At 37.6% G+C, this 18,724-nt stretch overlaps 1 protein-coding gene and 1 pseudogene across 3 annotated transcripts in view; one reads left to right on the forward strand and one right to left on the reverse strand.

Annotated features, from left to right (window-relative positions):
* Positions 1-18,724, forward strand: part of YLPM1 (YLP motif containing 1) — a 90,600-nt gene that overhangs the window by 47,837 nt on the left and 24,039 nt on the right. For 2 of the 3 annotated variants that reach the window (XM_032405584.1, XM_032405583.1), the window contains exons 8-19: positions 3,102-3,522; positions 3,636-3,728; positions 5,358-5,553; positions 6,048-6,166; positions 7,232-7,386; positions 9,075-9,137; positions 9,428-9,547; positions 9,794-9,970; positions 10,050-10,133; positions 10,420-10,503; positions 14,157-14,237; positions 17,385-17,436. In XM_032405584.1, the coding sequence (XP_032261475.1) occupies positions 3,102-3,522; positions 3,636-3,728; positions 5,358-5,553; positions 6,048-6,166; positions 7,232-7,386; positions 9,075-9,137; positions 9,428-9,547; positions 9,794-9,970; positions 10,050-10,133; positions 10,420-10,503; positions 14,157-14,237; positions 17,385-17,436 (1,645 nt within the window). The remainder of the gene's footprint in view (positions 1-3,101; positions 3,523-3,635; positions 3,729-5,357; positions 5,554-6,047; positions 6,167-7,231; positions 7,387-9,074; positions 9,138-9,427; positions 9,548-9,793; positions 9,971-10,049; positions 10,134-10,419; positions 10,504-14,156; positions 14,238-17,384; positions 17,437-18,724) is intronic. The other variant, XM_032405585.1, reaches the window with a different exon arrangement.
* On the reverse strand, positions 609-2,630 carry LOC116632566 (annotated as a pseudogene).

The following is an 18,724-nucleotide window of genomic DNA, read 5'->3' on the forward strand; positions in this document are numbered from 1 at the left end:
TATATCTAAGTGGCTAACTCCCTAACTAGGACGGAGAAAAAGAGGGTGGTACATTGGGGGAGGGGATGGTAGTGTTGAGGACAACTTTTTTTTAAGTGGGTATTTTATTTATTTGTACTTAAACCTATAAACCAACTAACCAACTGGTACTATTATCATAATACATTAAAATATAAAACATCTTTCTGCAAATACTAGAATAATGTACAAAGTAGGAGTTATAGTAAAAGAACACAAGGGGCAGAGGAAATCCATGAAGCACATTATAGCTTAACCCTTCACCACAACAATTGAGGTTATTAACAAGTAAAGCCTCACAATGTCAGAAAATACAAATAATCCTTCATCACACACCTTTGTATTTTTACTTGCTATTCTTTTTTTTTTTTTTTAAAGATTTTATTTATTTTTGACATAGAGAGTGTACAAGCAGGGGAAGCAGCAGGCAGAGGGAGAGGGAGAAGCAGGCTCCTCGCTGAGCAGGGAGCCCGATGTGGGGCTCGATCCCAGGACTCTGGGATCATGACCCAAGCCGAAGGCAGACGCCCAACCATCTGAGCCACCCAGGCGCCCCTTTACTTCCTATTCTTGAGGTTAGATTCTAGAGCCTAAAGATATCCAAATTAGTATTGTATCTAGTTATCTGTAGCCAGAAACATGCTACATTGTCCATAGCAGCCAATGCTACTGAAACCTCTTTGATTATACTCCATTCATATCCCCTCAATTGACACAATAAGCATAGTGAGAAACAGAATATCAAGGCAGAGATACAGGACCCTAAAAGACAAATCCTAGGAGAAGTAATACAGCCACTGCCCAAATTGAGATTGAATAATATACTCATCGTCACACATATCCAGGCTCTATGTTCACAGAGTCATTTGGGAATAAATCCATTATTTGCTGGGTGCTAAGATACTTAGCAGTTTGCTGTATTACACCATGGCTTTCCCCAGCAGTTTCTAAGATAGACTCCACATCACTGACCAAAGTTGACTGGAACTGGATCTGGGGCTGCAGGGATTCCTCTCCACAGTTGTGGAGCTGATTGTTTCAGGAATTGTTGTTCCAGGCCTGGGGACACCAGGTCTGACTGTTGCAGGAATGGTTGTTCCATATTGAAAGGTTCCAGAAGTGTTTATCAGTTATCCCTAGTGATAGGAAGAGAAGCCTGGGTGTTCTGTAGTTGCTGAGCTGTCCTGAGTCACGCTGTTGCTGTTTGGCCAGTTGTGTTTCTGCCACCTCTTATTTCATTCTCTGGTTCTGGAACCAGTTCTTAACCTGCTTATAGCTAACGTTCAGAATGTTGGGAAGTTCTTGGATCTGCTGTAGACTGAGGTATTTCTGTCTCTGAAATCTGTCATTGAGTACATATAGTTGGGTCTGAGAGGACAGGGTTCTGATCTTCTGTTTCTTGCCCAGGGCCATATCTTCCTTCTTCACTGTTCCTTCCTCTATAGAAGTGGGTAGTAGTTTTACTCTGGGACTGGTGGAAGAATCGGGCTGTCCCGAATAAGCAGATCCATGGAAGGAGGAAGAGGAGAGACAGTCTCCATGTAGGGTGTCTCAGCAGATGATATTTGCAAGGATGCATAATTTTCTTCAGGCCCATAAATCTCAGGCATTGGAGAAGAGTCCCTAGAATTGGGTGCTTCAGGGCAAGGCGGACATTGGGGCTTAGCTGGATCCACACTCCTGTTGCTGAGTTGAGGGTAGAAAAAGAGTGAGATTGGTTTGTTTGTTCTAAGATTTTATTTATTTATTTTATTATTTGAGAGAGAGCAGGCAGAGGGGCAAAGGGAAAGGGAGAGAAAGCTTGTCGTGGGACTTGATGCCACAACCCCGAGATAATGATCTGAGCCACCTAGGCATCCAAAGAGCGTGATTGTAAGAAAAGCCCTAGGCTTAAGTATCTAGGTGGGAGAGCTTAGAGAAATATGAAGATCTCCAGATGTAAGAATATCAGACAGGATGAAGTGGGTCACCACTGCAATAGCAAGAGCCAACCAACCCAATCTAGCAAAAGGTTGAAGACAGTTTTTTTTCCTTTTTCTAAATAACCTAATTGAGGTATAATTTACATAGCATAGAATTTGCCCATTTTCAGTGTGTGATTCAGTGACTTTTAGTAAATTTTACCAAGCTCTGCAATCATCACCATTACCCCGTTTTAGAACATGTTCATTATCCCAGTTAGATCCCTTTTGCCAGTTTGCAGTTAATCCTCATTCCTACCCCAGGTTCCAGGCAACAATTAATCTACTTTTTTGACTCTGTAGATGTGTCTTTCTGGGCATGTCATTTAAATGGAATTCATACAATATGTGGTCTTTCATGTCTTTTAGATAGCCTAATGTTTTCAAGGTTCATCCATGAATCAGCACTTCATTTCTTTTTATTGCCAAGTAATATTCTATTGTATGGATATACCTTGTTTTGTGTATCCATTCACCAATTGATAGACATTTGGGTCATTGAATAATGCTGCTGTGAATACTCGTGCAAGTCCTTAGGTGGATATGTTTTTCTTGGATAGAGACCTAGGAATGGAACTGCCGAGTGTATGGTAAATTTATGTTTAACCTTTTGAGTAAGTATTAAGCCATTTACCGAAGTGGTTCCACCATTTTACATTCCCATTAGCAATCTAAGAGGGTTCTTGTTTCTCTACATTCTTGCCATCATTTGTTATTGTCTGTTTTATTAACTACAGCAATTCTACTGGGTATGAGATGGTATCTCATTATAGTTTTAATTTGTATTTCCCTAATGACTAATGATGTTGAGCATCTTTTCAAGTGCTTATTCTGGTATCTTCTTTGGAGAAATGTCCAAATTTTTTGCCCATATTTTTTTTCTATTGTTTGTCTTATTAAGTAATAAAAATTTTTCATATTCTAAGTATAAGTTCTTTATCAGATACATGATTTGCATATTTCTCTCCGATGGTGTATTCTAAAACAAAAAGTTTTTAATTTTGAGTGACTCCAGTTTATCAACTTTTTCTCTTATGGATGGAGAATCGGATTTTAATTTCTACTAATGTGTGAAAACATGATGGTATGCTTATCCACTAAAGCATTTACTCTGTTCTCCAGCCTCCAGGGTCCTATAGACCACCCCCTCCTATGGGTAAACCACCAGGTTCAATTGTGAGGCCTTCAGCTCCACCGGCAAGATCATCTGTTCCTGTGACCAGGCCGCCTATCCCAATACCACCACCACCACCGCCACTTCCTCCGCCTCCACCTCCTCCTCCAGTAATAAAGCCACAAACTTCAGCTGTGGAACAGGAACGCTGGGATGAAGATTCTTTCTATGGTCTCTGGGATACAAATGATGAACAAGGACTGAATTCAGAATTTAAACCAGAAACTGGAACAATTCCATCTGCTCCAGTGTTACCACCCCCACATGTTCACCCTTCCATTCCCCCTCCTGGCCCATTGCCTATGGGTATGCCACCAATGTCCAAACCACCACCAGTGCAGCAGACTGTTGATTATGGCCATGGCCGAGGTGAGTGATGGTGACAGGTTTGTATTTGGGATTCTCAAGAAATTGTTAGCTTCAGCTTTGTCTTCTTTAAGCTTCATTCTTAATAATGTTTTTTCCCTGATTTGGTTCACCAGATATGTCCACTAATAAAGTTGAACAGATACCCTATGGAGAAAGAATAACCTTGCGCCCAGATCCACTACCTGAAAGATCAACTTTTGAGACAGGTAGGAGTCCCAGAGAGATCAGTACTTTTTTTTATTATTAACATATAATGTATTATTTGTTTCAGGGGTACAGGTCTGTGATTCATCAGTCTTACACAATTCACAGCGGCTCACCATAGCACATACCCTCTCCAATGTCCATCACCCAACCACCCCATCCTTCCCACCCACCTCCACTCCAGCAACCCTCAGTTTGTTTCCTGAGGTTAAGAGTCTCTTATGTTTATCTCCTTCTCTGGTTTTGTCTTGTTTCATTTTTTCCTCTCTTCCCCTATGATCCTCTGCCTTGTTTCTCAAATTCCACATATCAGTGAGATCATATGATAATTGTCTTTCTCTGATTGACTTATTTCGCTTAGCGTAATACCCTCTAGTTCCATCCATGTCATTGCAAATGGCAAGGCTTCTTTTTTTTTTTTTTTTAAGATTTTATTTATTTATTTGAGACAGAGAGAATGAGAGAGAGAGAGCACATGAGAGGGGGGAGGGTCAGAGGGAGAAGCAGGCTCCTTGCTGAGCAGGGAGCCCGATGCGGGACTCGATCCAGGGACTCCAGGATCATGACCTGAGCCGAAGGCAGTCGCTTAACCAACTGAGCCACCCAGGCGCCCGCAAGGCTTCTTTTTTGACGGCTGCATAATATTCCGTTGTATATGTACACCATATCTTCTTTATCCATTCATCTGTCGATGGACATCTGGGCTCTTTCCATAGTTTGGCTCTTGTGGACATTGCTGCTATAAACATTGGGGTGCAGGTGCCCCTTCGGATCACTACATTTGTATCTTTGGGGTAAATACCCAGGTTTGCAATTGCTGGGTCATAGGGTAGCTCTATTTTCACCTTTTATTTATTTATTTTTTTAAATATTTTATTTGAGAGAGAGAGACACAGCAAGAGAGGGAACACAAGCAGGGGGAGTGGGAGGAGAGAAGCAGGCTCCCCGCCAAGCAGGGAGCCTGATGGGGGACTTGATCCCAGGACCCTGGGATCATGACCTGAGCAGAAGGCAGACGCTTAACGACTGAGCCTCCCAGGCGCCCCTATTTTTCACCTTTTTGAGGAACCTCCATACTGTTTTCCAGAGTGGCTGCACCAGCTTGCATTCCACCAACAGGGTAGGAGGGTTCCCCTTTCTCCACATCCTCAAATATATCTGTCGTTTCCTGACTTGTTAATTTTAGTCATTCTGACTTGTGTGTGGTGGTTTGAGAGATCAGTATTTTTAAACCTTTTTAGGACCTCATTTTCATGTGATTTTCCTTTCGATAAGATTATCTGGGCCTCCTGGGGCGCCTGGGTGGCTCAGTCAGTTAAGCGTCTGCCTTCAGCTCAGGTCATGATCCCAAAGTCTTGGGATCGAGTCCCACATCAGGCTCTCTGCTCAGCGGGGAGTCTGCTTCTCCCTCTGCCTGCTGCTCCCCCTGCTTGTGCTCTCTCTGACAAATAAATGAATAAAATCTTTAAAAAAAAAAAAAATTATCTGGGCCTCCCTTTAATATAGTTAAAAAATTCATAAGTTGAATTTAGAACAATAATTTATACTAGTTCTAAAGTTAGATTTTCATCTTTCCGCTTTTATTCAGAAAAGGGGATGTAGCTCTTACCTTGTATTAATTGTTTTCATAGAGCACACAGGCCAACGTGACCGTTATGATAGAGACAGAGACCGTGAGCCTTATTTTGATCGTCAGAGTAATGTCATGGCAGATCATCGAGATTTCAAAAGGGATCGGGAGACACACAGAGACCGAGACCGGGATCGGGGTGTGATTGACTATGACCGGGATCGATTTGATAGAGAACGCCGACCTCGAGATGATAGGTATGTTATGAAAAATATCTTTTTGCCAGGTGTACAAATTACCATAGACTTAAGTTCAGCAAAAGTCATTGTATCTAAAGGAAATTCAGTAAATGATGTATTCTTCTTATACATGTGTATATATAATGTGGAGATGGAAGAACAGTTCCAGACCAATCTTCAGAAAACTAGATCTTTGAGCTTTGTGAGCTTGAATTCCAGAGAATTAAATGGGAGATGGAGATAGCCAGTAAGGAAAAGAAATAGTATTGTCAATAAAGGTGCAGTCATTACTTAAGTAGTAGGCATACAGTGTATTTTTGCAATTCATGAGCTCTTTAGATGTGTGTATGCAAGGCAGATCTAAATGGAAAAGCAAAATAAAAATAAAAATATTTACTATGTGTAGTAACTACACATGGAGAAAATTGGGCAGATAGTAATATTGCATTGTAAGACAGAGACCTCCATTTTTTCTTTTTATTTTCTAAAGCACTTCCTGTTACATCTTGTAGGACTCAGTCATATCGAGACAAAAAAGACCATTCCTCATCCAGAAGAGGGGGATTTGATAGGCCATCCTATGACCGAAAGTCTGACCGACCAGCCTATGAAGGACCATCCATGTTTGGAGGTAGAGCAGTGGCTTATTACCCATGAGGATGTTGAGAATGCAAACCACTGGAGATGTTTCCCACTGTAGCTATGGATTTAAACTTTCAATAACGTGTACTCACAGATTTTTCAGAGATGGCAACATTATTATCAAAAATAGCAGTGCAGGGGCGCCTGGGTGGCTCAGTCAGTTAAGCATCCAACTCTTGATTTCAACTCAGGTCTTGATCTCAGGGTCATGAGTTCAAGCCCCGAGTTGGGTTCCATGCTGGGCATGGAGCCTACTTAAAAAATTTTTTTTTAAATTTAAAATTAAAAAAAAATAGCAATGTAATTAATGAAAGAAAACATAAATTGTTCTTTTGTATTATTAAAGAAATTTGGAAAACAGAAATAAAATCAGTTAAAATCCCACCACCTACACAACTATTATAATTTTGTATATTTCTTATCATTCTCTTTTCATGTACATATCAGTGAAGTTGTAATCAAAGTGTATATATCATTTCTTTATCATGCTTATTCCCAGTGATATTGTACGATATACATTTTTCTATATGTAAACCTACTATAATAATGGCTCTATGATATTCCATTGAGTGGATAAAATATAAAACCTTATTGTTGGACATTTAGGTTGCTTTTGGTTTTTCACCACTATACACTTAAGCTAGAAACACATACCTGTTTGTAAGAACAAGCTTTCCAAAGCTGGTGACTCTTGTTCATAAAACTGTAAAGCTGAAGTTACAGACAGATTATAAAAATCATACTTGGGACTATCCAACAAAGTGCATACTATTCTCCTTCCATGTCCTGTTGCTTAATTTTTTCCTAAATTTAATACAAACAAAGATGATTTTGGTATTTTTCAGAACATTCTGTTTGCCTGAAATCATACCTAAATCTTTTCATTTTCTTGATTTTAATAGATTTACATTACTTTAAACTTTCTCTCATTAAGGTTAAAAGTGGCCCCCAAATCATTATTTTATATTATATTACCTTAGCATGAGTGAAGAGAATTAAAATTTAAAATAATCACCATATAAATAGTAATTTTGTTCAACTGCTGGCCTCCTAGGAGAACGAAGAACTTACCCAGAGGAGCGAATGCCTCTGCCAACTCCTTCACTAAGCCACCAGCCACCTCCAGCTCCACGGGTCGAGAAGAAACCGGAATCTAAGAATGTGGATGATATTTTGAAACCACCTGGCCGAGAGAGCAGACCTGAGAGAGTGAGTCCTATGTAGTTGACTAGCTTTCTTGCAAATCAGAGGCTGATAGGAGATCTTTTTCATATCCTGAATAGAATTTCTCTACTTTTCTGTGACATGGTAATATCAGATTCAAAGCATCTTACCATCTCCAAATCATCATTTAATCTCAAACTGCTTACCCTATAGAATTTAAGAAATTAGAGATTAATTGCTTGGCAAAAGAAGATGTTGAAAACTTTAGAAAACAGTTCATAAGAGGTTCATTAATTGCTCTGTTATTTTGAAGAGGAGGAAAGTGGATTTGGTTTTATGGCATGTGAAACAAAAAGAGGGAGAATTAGGAGACTTGATTTGCTTGGGCTTATTTTCCTATTTTCCTAGTGACCTCCAAATGTGTATGTTCTTTTTTTTTTAAGTTTTAATTTTCATTCCAGTTAGTTAACAAACAGTGTTATATTAGTTTCAGGTGTACAATATAGTGATTCAACACTTCCATACATCACCTCTGCTCATCAGGACACGTGAACTCCTCAATCCCCATCATCTGTTTAACCCATCCCCACACCTTCTTCCCCTCTGGTAACCATCAGTTTGTTCTCCATACTTAAGAGTCTATTTCTTTGCTAGTACTTTTGGGGGATTTCTGCATCCATATTCATAAGAGACAATCTGTGGTTTTCTTGTGATGTTTTTGTCTCGTTTTGGTTTTAGAGTATCTGCTTGATTTGAAATGCTGGCCTCCCAAAATGAGTAGGGAGTTGTTCCTTCCTGTTCTGTTTTTCGGAAGAGCTTGTAAAGAGTTCTTTAAATGTTTGTTGGAACTTAGTGATGAAACTATGTGGGCCTCTGAGCTTTTTTTTGCAGGTAGTTTTTAATTACTAATTTAATTTCTTCACTTGTCATGGGTATATTCAGATTATATATTTTTTCTTGAGTCATTTTTGGTTGTCTCCGTCTTTCAAGGGATTCGCCCATTTCACCTAAGGTGTATAATTTGTTGGTATACAACTGTTCATAGTATTCCTTTATAACAATTTTTTATTTCTGTGAAGTTGGCAATTGTGTTCCATCCTTCATTTCTGATTCTAGTAATTTGAGTCTTTTCTCTTTTTTCTTAGTCAGTCTAGCTAAAGGTTTGTCAATTTTGTTGATCTTTTCAAAGAACCATCTTTTGGTTCTATTGATTTTTCTTTATTGTTTTTCAGTTGTCTATTTTATTGACTTCTGCCCTAATATTTCCTTCTTTTTGCTTGTTTGAGGTTTAGTTTGCTCTTTTTCCAACGTCTGAGGGTGAAGGTTGGGTTATTGATCTGAAATCTTTCTTCTTATTAATATGGGCACTATGGCTATAAACTTCCTTATAAGCACTGCTTTACCTGCATCCCATAAGTTTTGGTATTTTTATTTATCTCAAAGTATTTTCTGATGTTTAAATTCTTTCTTTGACCCATTGGTTATTTAGGAGTATGGTGTTTAATTTCCACATACTTGGAATTTCTCAAATTTTTCCTACTATTAATTTCTAATTTCATTCCATTGTGGTCAGAGTCATACTTTGTATTATTTCTGTCCTTCCAAATTTATTAAGGTTTGTTTCATGACCTGTCATATGGTGTATCCTGGAGAACAATATGTCACTTAACTATAAGACATCATTGTAAAAAAATATTTTCTGAGTGATTTTTTGGTTTTTCATTGTGTTTCAGATTGTTGTTATAATGAGAGGATTGCCTGGCAGTGGAAAGACACATGTTGCAAAACTTATTCGAGTGAGTATGGGAAAGTCAAAAAATCAGTTGCTTTTGTTAGCCACTTGCCTTCTTAGCAAGCAGCGTGATTTTGATACTAGTATTTCCTGTTTGATCCATTCTTATTGGCCCATGTGGGAGATGCTGTCCCATAAACATTTTGTTCTGCTTAAACAAATATCTTTGCCTCGGCTCGATTTGAACCACCAGAAGATTGCATATTATTTAGCCATGAGAAGGAACTTTGCTGTGAGCATTCATTAATTTATTCTATAGGTTCTCTTTAACTCTCTTGACTGTATGATTCTTAGGATAAAGAGGTAGAATTTGGAGGACCTGCACCCAGAGTTCTAAGCTTAGATGATTACTTCATCACTGAAGTGGAAAAAGAAGAAAAAGACCCAGATTCTGGAAAGAAAGTGAAAAAGAAGGTATGGCATATTCTTCTCAGATTGTACTCTGATTCATTAATAATTTTGAAAGGAAAACATGTTCAGGGAGTAATGTGGCTTTTTTGAAGACAAAGAAAAATTTCTCTTTTTTGAACACAAACTTTAGTACTTAGGTGTGAAGGAAAGACTACAAAGTTATCTCTGTCCAGAGGCTAACCAGGGAAGAGGTTTAGGATGGTTCTTTGTTTTTGTTAACTCCATATCTCTTTTGGGGTATCTTATTAGGTCATGGAATATGAATATGAAGCTGAGATGGAGGAGACCTACCGCACCAGCATGTTCAAAACTTTCAAAAAGACTCTGGATGATGGCTTTTTCCCCTTTATCATCCTGGATGCCATCAATGACAGAGTTAGACATTTTGACCAGTTTTGGAGTGCAGCAAAAACCAAGGGTTTTGAGGTAAAAGAACTTTAGAGTACTTTGTGTCATCATGTAAGTGTTGCATTTGCTTGCTTAATCACTGTTGATTCTTTCTTAGGTATATTTGGCTGAAATGAGTGCAGATAACCAGACTTGTGGCAAAAGAAATATTCATGGAAGAAAACTTAAAGAAATAAATAAGGTGATTTTTGGAAACATAGGAAGTGTTATATTCTAAACTTCATTTTGTCTGTATGATCACTGTTGTCTGGAAGTTCTTGTTTATCCCCTTTACTTTCAGAAAATCTTTTCTACCTTCTTAACAAATGATTCTTATCCTTTTATCTAAGTGAAAGAGGTGTGGCCTAGCTCTTCTAGGAACTGGCCTGTTAGACTTCACAGTATTAGTTAAATTTGTCTTAAATGCTCACTTGGTCTTTCTTTGAGTAGTTTCCCGAGATAACTTGACCTCCTAAATCTTGCAATAGATGGCTGACCACTGGGAAACTGCACCTCGTCATATGATGCGTCTGGACATTCGTTCTCTGCTGCAAGATGCTGCTATTGAGGAGGTGAGTGTCCTTTGCCTTGAAAGCAGTACAAAAGGGACCTTTTTTTTTTATTCATCTTTTTCTTTGGAACAAATTTTAAACTCCAGAAAAGTTGCATGAATCGTATAAGAACACCTGTACAACTTTCATTGAGATTTTCTGATTGTTAATATTTTGCCACATTTTTCTCTATATAGATATGTATGTCTTCTTTTTTTCATTTAAATTCATTTAATTAACATATAGTGTATTATTAGTTTCAGAGGTAGAGGTCAGTGATTCATCAGTCTTATATAACACCCAGAGCTCATTACATCAAGTGCCCTCCTTAATGTCCATCACCCAGGTACCCCATCCCCCCACCCCCCATCCTTCAGCAACCCTCAGTTTGTTTCCTGTGATTAAGAGTCTCTTATGGTTTGTCTCCCTCTCTGATTTCATCTTGTTTTATTTTTCCCTCCCTTCCCCTATGCTCCTCTGTTTTGTTTCTTAAATTCCACATGTGAGTGAAATCATATGATAATTGTCTTTCTCTGATTGACTTTTTTTGCTTAGCATAATACCCTCTAACTCCATCCATATTGTTGCAAATGGCAAGATTTCAGTCTTTATGGCTGAGTAATGTTCCATCGTTTATATATACCACATCTTCTTTATCCATTCATCTGTTGATGGACATCTGGGCTCTTTCCATAGTTTGGCTCTTGTGGACATTGCTGCTATAAACATTGGGGTGCGGGTGCCCCTTCAGATCACGACATTTGTGTCTTTGGGGTAAATACCTAGTAGTGCAATGGCTGGATCATAAGGTAATTCTATTTTCAACTTTTTGAGGAACTTCCACACTGTTTTCCAGAGTGGCTGCCCCAGTTTGGGAAGTTTGCATTCCCACCAACATTGTAAGAGGGTTCCCCTTTCTCTGCATCCTCGCCAACATGTGTTGTTTCCTGAGTTGTTAATTCTAGCCATTTTGACTGATGTGAGGTGATAATCTCATTGTGGTTTTGATTTCTATTTCCCTGATGCTGAGTGATGCTGAGCATTTTTTCATGTGTCTATTGGCCATTTGTATGTCTTCTTTGGAGAAATGTCTGTTTATGTCTTCTGCCCATTTCTTGACTGGATTATTTGTTCTTTAGGTGTTGAGTTTGGTAAGTTCTTTATAGATTTTGGATACTTTTGGATACTTTATCTGATAAGACATTTGCAAATATCTTCTCCCATTCTGTCGGTTGTCTTTTGTTTTTGTCGACTGTTTCCTTTGCTGTGCAAAAGTTTTTTATCTCAATGAAATCCAGTAGTTCACTTTTGGCTTTGTTTCCCTTGCCTTTGGAGACGTGTCTAGCAAGAAGTTGCTGTGGCTGAGGTCAAAGAGGTTGCTGCCTGTGTTCTCCTCTAGGATTTTGATGGATGTGACATAAATATATATGTCTTCTTATTACTACTATTGTTATCACTGTGATTGTGGAACCGTTTCAGAGTTAAGTTGTAAACCCTTAACCCTTCACCCCAATACAGTATTTCAGTATGTACCTCCCAAGAACAAGGGCATTCTCTTACAAAACTAGAAGTCCCAATTATCAAATTCAGGAAATTTAACACTGATAGAGTACTACATTAAGTAGTACAAATTTCCTGAATTAAATTTCCTGAATTATCTCATATATCGTCCATATTCACATTTCACCAAATGTTCCCATAATGTGCTTTACAGCAATTTTTTAAAAATCCAGGATATAGTCCTAATATAAAAAAATACTTTCTCAGCCATGTCATTGTCCAGAAAGACAAAGAATTTTTGAAGAGTACAGGCCAGTGGTTTTGTAGAATACCCCTCAATTTGGGTTTGCCTGGTTGTTTTCACATGATTCGTTTTAGGTTAAACATTACCAGGAATGCTACATAAGTGATGTTGGGTCCTTAGTGCATCATATCAGAAGCCATATGATGTCAATTTATTTCATTCCTGGTGATTTAAATGTTGATCACTTGGTTCAGGTGGTATCCATCAAATTTTTCTACCTTTATCCTTTGTAATAATCTGTAGGGAGATACTTTGTTAATAGCCTATTCCTCACCAGATTTTCACTCATTGATAATTTATGCCTAAATCAGTTATTAATTTGGTGAAAGTAAATCTTTATCATGGAAAAGGAAAGATTTTTCTCTTTTAATCAGTTGTGTACTTCTGTTTGGTTTGAGCTCCTGTGAATGAGAGTTTTCCATACTTAATGTTGTCATTGTGTTTTTATGTGTTTTTACCTCCCAAGGCCATTTCTCTACCTATTTCCTCTGGTTTCTGCCCCAGCCATTCTCCAGATACTTTCTCAGCAAAGATTTCCATGACAATAGATAATTCTCACTTCTGTTGCTTAATTTTGCAGCCACATATGACTTAGTTGACCATGTCTACCTTCTTTACAACATTTTTCTTTTGGCTACTGTGAGTCCACCTTCTCTTGGTTTTCCTCTTGCCTCTCTGGCCATCCCTTTCAGTCTCCTTTGCTGGCTTTTCTTGCTACTCAGTCCTAAAATGTTGGAGTTGTTTAGGGCTCTATTTAACTTAGGATCTTACCATTCTGCACATTATAGATAATTTTTCCGGTAGCTTAGATTGCCACATATGTGCCCTTAATATTAAATTGTGAAGAATCAAATTAATTTTATCAGTATCTTAACACTAATTATATCTTAGTGGAGGGATTATGGGTGATTTTTATAATTCTGCCATTATTTTCCAAATTCTCTACCAAAAAACATGTTACTTTAGTACATCTCAAATTCAACCTGTCCACTGTGTAATTCATACAAACCTGTTCCTCTTCTGGTATTCTCTGTCTTAGTAATTAGACCCACCAATCACTTGGTTGTTGAAACCTTGACTCTACTCTCTGTTATCCTTTGCTCTTTATTCTGTTATACAGACTTTCAACCTTAACCCTCCAGCATGTAGTCAGGCTACAAGTTTTGTCAGTTTTACCTTATAAATACTTCTCTAATCCATCTACTCTCTATTTGCATTGCTACCATTCTGGGCCAAGCTACCATCATCATCTTTTCTTTTTTTTCTTTTTTTTTTTTTTTAAGATTTTGTTTATTTATTTGACAGAGAGAGACACAGCCAGAGAGGGAACACAAGCAGGGGGAGTGGGAGAGGGAGAAGCAGGCTTCCTGCGGAGCAGGGAGCCCGACGTGGGACTCGATCCCAGGACCCTGGGATCATGACCTGAGCCAAAGGCAGACACTTAATGACTGAGCCACCCAGGCGCCCAATCATCATCTTACTTTTCACTATACCCTTTCTTACATTTTGAAATTTGAATCATACACATGTTTTACTTGATTGGAAAAATACTAGCTAAAGGTTTTAAAGAGAGATCCTAGTAATCATAGGCATTCAAAACGGATAATCATCAACTTAGCAGAGATTATTATACTCAGCTTCATAGGGAATTATAAAGTTGGATATCCCGGGAAAATGAAAGGCAGGACTATCAGTCTGTCTTTTTATAAGTTCTGTTTCAAAGTTTAGGGTTTAAAAATTACTGAGGATGTAACAGTGATTCTGTGCTGTCCTGCTTTGGGCACCTGTGCTGTTTCAGATCTCAGTGAGGGACTCAACGTTTTCCTAAATGTTAACGCATCTTTTTTTTTTTTGGGGGGGGGTGGTATAGGTAGAGATGGAAGATTTTGATGCAAATATCGAAGAACAGAAGGAAGAAAAGAAAGATGCAGAGGAAGAGGAAAGCGAACTGGTAGGAGACAGACCAACCACTTTGAACAAAGTGTCTCTATTAAAATTTTTAAGGGTTTAATCTCAGATCTATGGTCAGATTACTACTGTTGATTTACACCTTAATGGTAAAAGTTTCCATAATCATCTTCAAGGAGACATTTGGATACCTTTTCTTTTTCCCCTGACCAAAAGAACCCTCTACTGTGTTGTTACACGAAAATTTTAAGAATGCTAAGAAACTTACCCTGTACTCACTCATCTACTTGTGGGTGGCTTTAGGGGAGTATACTTTTTAAGAAAATCAATTACATATGAAAGGGCATTCTTACATTCCAGCAGATATGTGGTACAGCCTACCCAACATATGCATAATTGTCTCTTCTTTGCTATGAGATTTCAAAATTGAGTTGCTGTCAACTGAGGCAGAAGAACTTCTAGAATGAGGAGGCAGAGGGTTGTCACTGACTGCTGGATTTGTTCTTCTGCATTTTATCCTTTTAAGTGATTGGGAAAATGATTTGAGTGTGTAGGCAATGCATTTTGTTTAGGCTGATTAGAGGCTTCCATAGTGTGAGTTCAAAGTTCCCGTGTACCTACTGTAAATGCTTTTGATCACACCTCTGTAGAGATGTTTGCCTTACCCTGTCATTGAAAAATATGCGACCTGTAGAATTATGTTACTTTTCAGTGTTTGCTAATGAGGCACAGAGATTAGCAATGCCTTGAAACAGTGTTGCTTTTTTAATTCAAAATATTATTTGGTTTATTTAATACTTCAGCCCTTGCTAAAGCTGCTTCTCATATTCTTCTGGAAATGTACAAAGCGAGAACCCTGATTCCTACCCTAGAGAATACAGACTCTCTAAGGAGTGGTCCCATCAAACCCATGTGTGATATAGAGGACTCTGAAAAGAAACTGTGTGTACATAGAGATGGTGTCAACCTCTACATTCCTAGATTTCATATGCGGATTAAAAAATAAGCTTTAAAGTTAATTGCATTTGAGTCTCAGTATGTTTTTTCTTTAAACAAAATATTTTTTCTTAATTAGGTTGTTTTTTTTGACATATATGATCTAAAATGTAGGCAGGAAGTTCATTTAAAGGCCCACGCTGTTCTGGAATATGGCTAATGACCTCTTCAGCTACTTGCAGCGTGTGTACTGGAAAGATCATGTGAGAAGTCTATAATGTTAGCTTTCTGAAGCTCCGTCTTCCTTTTGTGGAGATTTCAGTTCAGGATATGGTTCATAACATCTGACTTGTTTAGGTGTAGGTCAAAGCTCGGAACTTTTAATTGAATGTGCTACTTATTTTGAAAAGTGAAACACACTGTAATACTCTATTATTACATCAAAAAACATGGCAAGGAAGCCTTAGAATTCTACTCTGCTGGACTATCTCTTTTATTTCCAAGTGGCCTAACATTTCAACCAGTGAGAAGATGATACAGTTTTAAGGAAGAACAGGGTGGTTCCAGCAGGAGGAAATTAATATACTCATTTTGCTTATCTTTACGTTATAAAACTTCTCTTAACCCATTCAAAAATGCTGAATCCAGGTCTTCTACTATTGGGTTCTATTCCAAGAGTAAAAGATTCTTGGAGAATTTTAACCAAAGGGTTAAGAGCAAGTCTAATGTCATTCAGACCATTTTAATGGAATTCTCAATAAACTTTGCATTTTCTGCTTTGTACTGATGACTGCAACTGGGCGAAATCTAAACTTTTCTTGGTTAAGAGAATCCTTTTGGGGGATCATTGGTATGATATTTTTCCTTCTTTAGTGCTTCAGTGAACCTAGTAGATATGATTCAGAATCTATAAATATGTTATTCTAGTGCTACTTAAGGTTTTCAGGTATTTCTGAGATATCACTTGTACAGATCTCATCAGTACTTTTAGCGCCATCATTTCAGCATAGCTTTGTCTTGGTTTGTTCTAGAAATGTATTTGGGAAAGATGGTATGATTTATAACCTGAAGTACTACCTAGTAAGTTGAAAGTGAATTATTAGTCTGGCTTAAAGACTAGAAGCGTACCACACCTATAGGTTTCCTGGAAGAACTCTGATGCTCCAGTACTCTTACCCAGCAGCTATTGTCATGAAGCGTTCAGCATCCTTTCCAGCCTACCTTTGTGTCAGTCTGTTCCATGAACTTGGATATTCCCAAGAGTAGAGATATTAATTCTTAAAAGAAGATGCTGACACCTGTGATGAATCTGTTCTATATAATAAGCCCTAATATTAAAGTTCTGTATGTTAGGATCTAATAGAGAACAGAGTCCAAGTGAAGGAAAAGAGGAATCATAACTGTACACTTGCTAGGTGAATAAGCTGAAAGGATTAATACATAGTTAAATAGATATATTGGGAAATTTGAAAATCGTATGGGACTTTGTTTGAAATAAACCACCCAGGTCTTTTTTTTTATTAAATAAAATGTAAATTGCCTGTGGAGATTTCTGGTTTTTCATATATTAGGAAAATGTCATTTTAAAAGACATTGAAAATAATAATCTAGGTTCCAACCAATGAAAAAGAAATGCTGTCACACTGATTCAGTAAAAAACAGCCTTTGTAAGATCTAACCGGTAAATGGGTTGAGTCATTTTTAAATGAAGTTGGAACTTCATAGTTGTGTTCAGTGATACCATGTTTTCTTCTTTCGAGTACTGAAAATTACACTGCAATATAAAGTAGCTGTCTTGAAGAACACTCTTTGTACCTCATGGCTACTATCACTTGAGAATCGCAGTTGTATTTAGAAAAATAGCTAGTTATTATAAATCCTCTGCTACTCTGAATGGTATTAATACTAGCACAGTAACGACCGTACATCCTCACCATATTTGCTGTCCAGCTGTTGTTCGGACTACAACTGTGTGTCCCGAACTGTAGCTGCCTCAAAGCGCCTTCATGATACTATTTTGAAGTGACTACTCTGAAATCCGGGCAGTGAAGTTGGGTGAATTGGGTAATTCAGTTTCTTCAGAGATAATGAGACCGTGTTTTCCCTAAGGATATATATATATACATATATATATATAAAACTAGTGAGTGGAAACTGAATCCGTTCCCAGTTTTAATGCTTTTCCAGTTCAACAGTGATATGCATGTATGTGTCTCTTTCTAACCCTTCGAGCTTCTCTCTGTGTGCGATTTAGGGTTACATTCCGAAAAGCAAATGGGAGATGGACACATCTGAGGCCAAGCTAGGTGGGTATCTCCTTTTTCCTGTTTTTATATGTGATACCTGATGGTAATGGTCATAGATCTTTCTGCTGTAAGAAGAACAAATTTCCCCAGATTTCTGCTTTAAACCAAGATTTTTGGCCTACCTTACATCCTCAGTCTATTTCGCTAGCTTTCAGTTTAACTAGTTATATCTTGTGACAGAGTGAAAGAAGAGTATTTACAAGAATTGCCTTCACTATCACTTCAAGGGTTTAGAGTAAGCGGAAGTGTGCTGAATTCAGCAATAAAATATTGTCACTTCTAAAATCCATTCTGTTACATTAATTAGAAATGTTAGTGCTGATGAGATTTCTGCTTTTTTAAAAGAATATTTAACTGCAGTCCAAAGCTGAACCTGATTATGAATACTTTGGGAAATAATAGTAGTAATCATAATAAATACTGAAGTTTAAACATTCATTAAAAGGCAGTTATTTTCCTTGTATAATAAGAGTTTCTGGGTGGGGGGAGGTAGGTATGTTATTCAGGTTTTTGAGGAGCCTACTTTATAAGATTCTTTCCTTCAACTTGTTTTAAGTGGCAGATTATAAGGTAAACTGGTTAAAATTACTGTCTAAATCAAAAGTTGGAGTTGCTTAATGTGAGGTTGTCTGTCAAGCAGAAAATCAAACATACCCAGTGGATTTTCCTCTAATATTTCATGGTAATAATTGCAAAACATTTTTTCTTTTCTTTTTTTTCCCACCTCACTTAAAGAGAATCATTTATTACATTGACTAAGATGTATTAATAAATAATCTAAAAAAAATGAGATAAGGACTTTTTGGAAGATTGACCTTACTAATGTATGAAGTATAACTGTCGGTCTCTGCGTTTCTCTTCTAGTATCATGCTGTTACTCCAAAACTGAAGTAACCATCTAAATATCTTAAGTTCATAGAACAAATCTGAGTCATTTAGCTGCTTCACTGTTTGGGATACATTGTGTTTCTGATGTAAGAGGAGTGCATTTTACACAAGTTGCATAAGTTTCTGCCTTTTATTTTGCCCAACTGATCATGTTAGCAATTGATGTTTACTAGGTCCTATGTAAAAGGTAGTTCCATAAACTTTAGTATTACTCCATTATTGGGATAGGTGTTTTGATATAAAGTCTAGGATTTTTTTCTGGTGTGTGGCAGGTGAACATTATATGTGCTTACTGACATATTCTTAAACTAGTCTTCCCTCTTTGGGAAATCTTAGTGATCTCTTCCTCTAAACTTTTAAAGCATTTGTAAATGTTTAAGTGCAATTAAATGTGTAGGAA

The sequence above is a fragment of the Phoca vitulina genome, unplaced genomic scaffold (assembly GCF_004348235.1).
Source record: "Phoca vitulina isolate PV1807 unplaced genomic scaffold, GSC_HSeal_1.0 scaffold7, whole genome shotgun sequence".
NCBI lineage: Eukaryota > Metazoa > Chordata > Mammalia > Carnivora > Phocidae > Phoca > Phoca vitulina.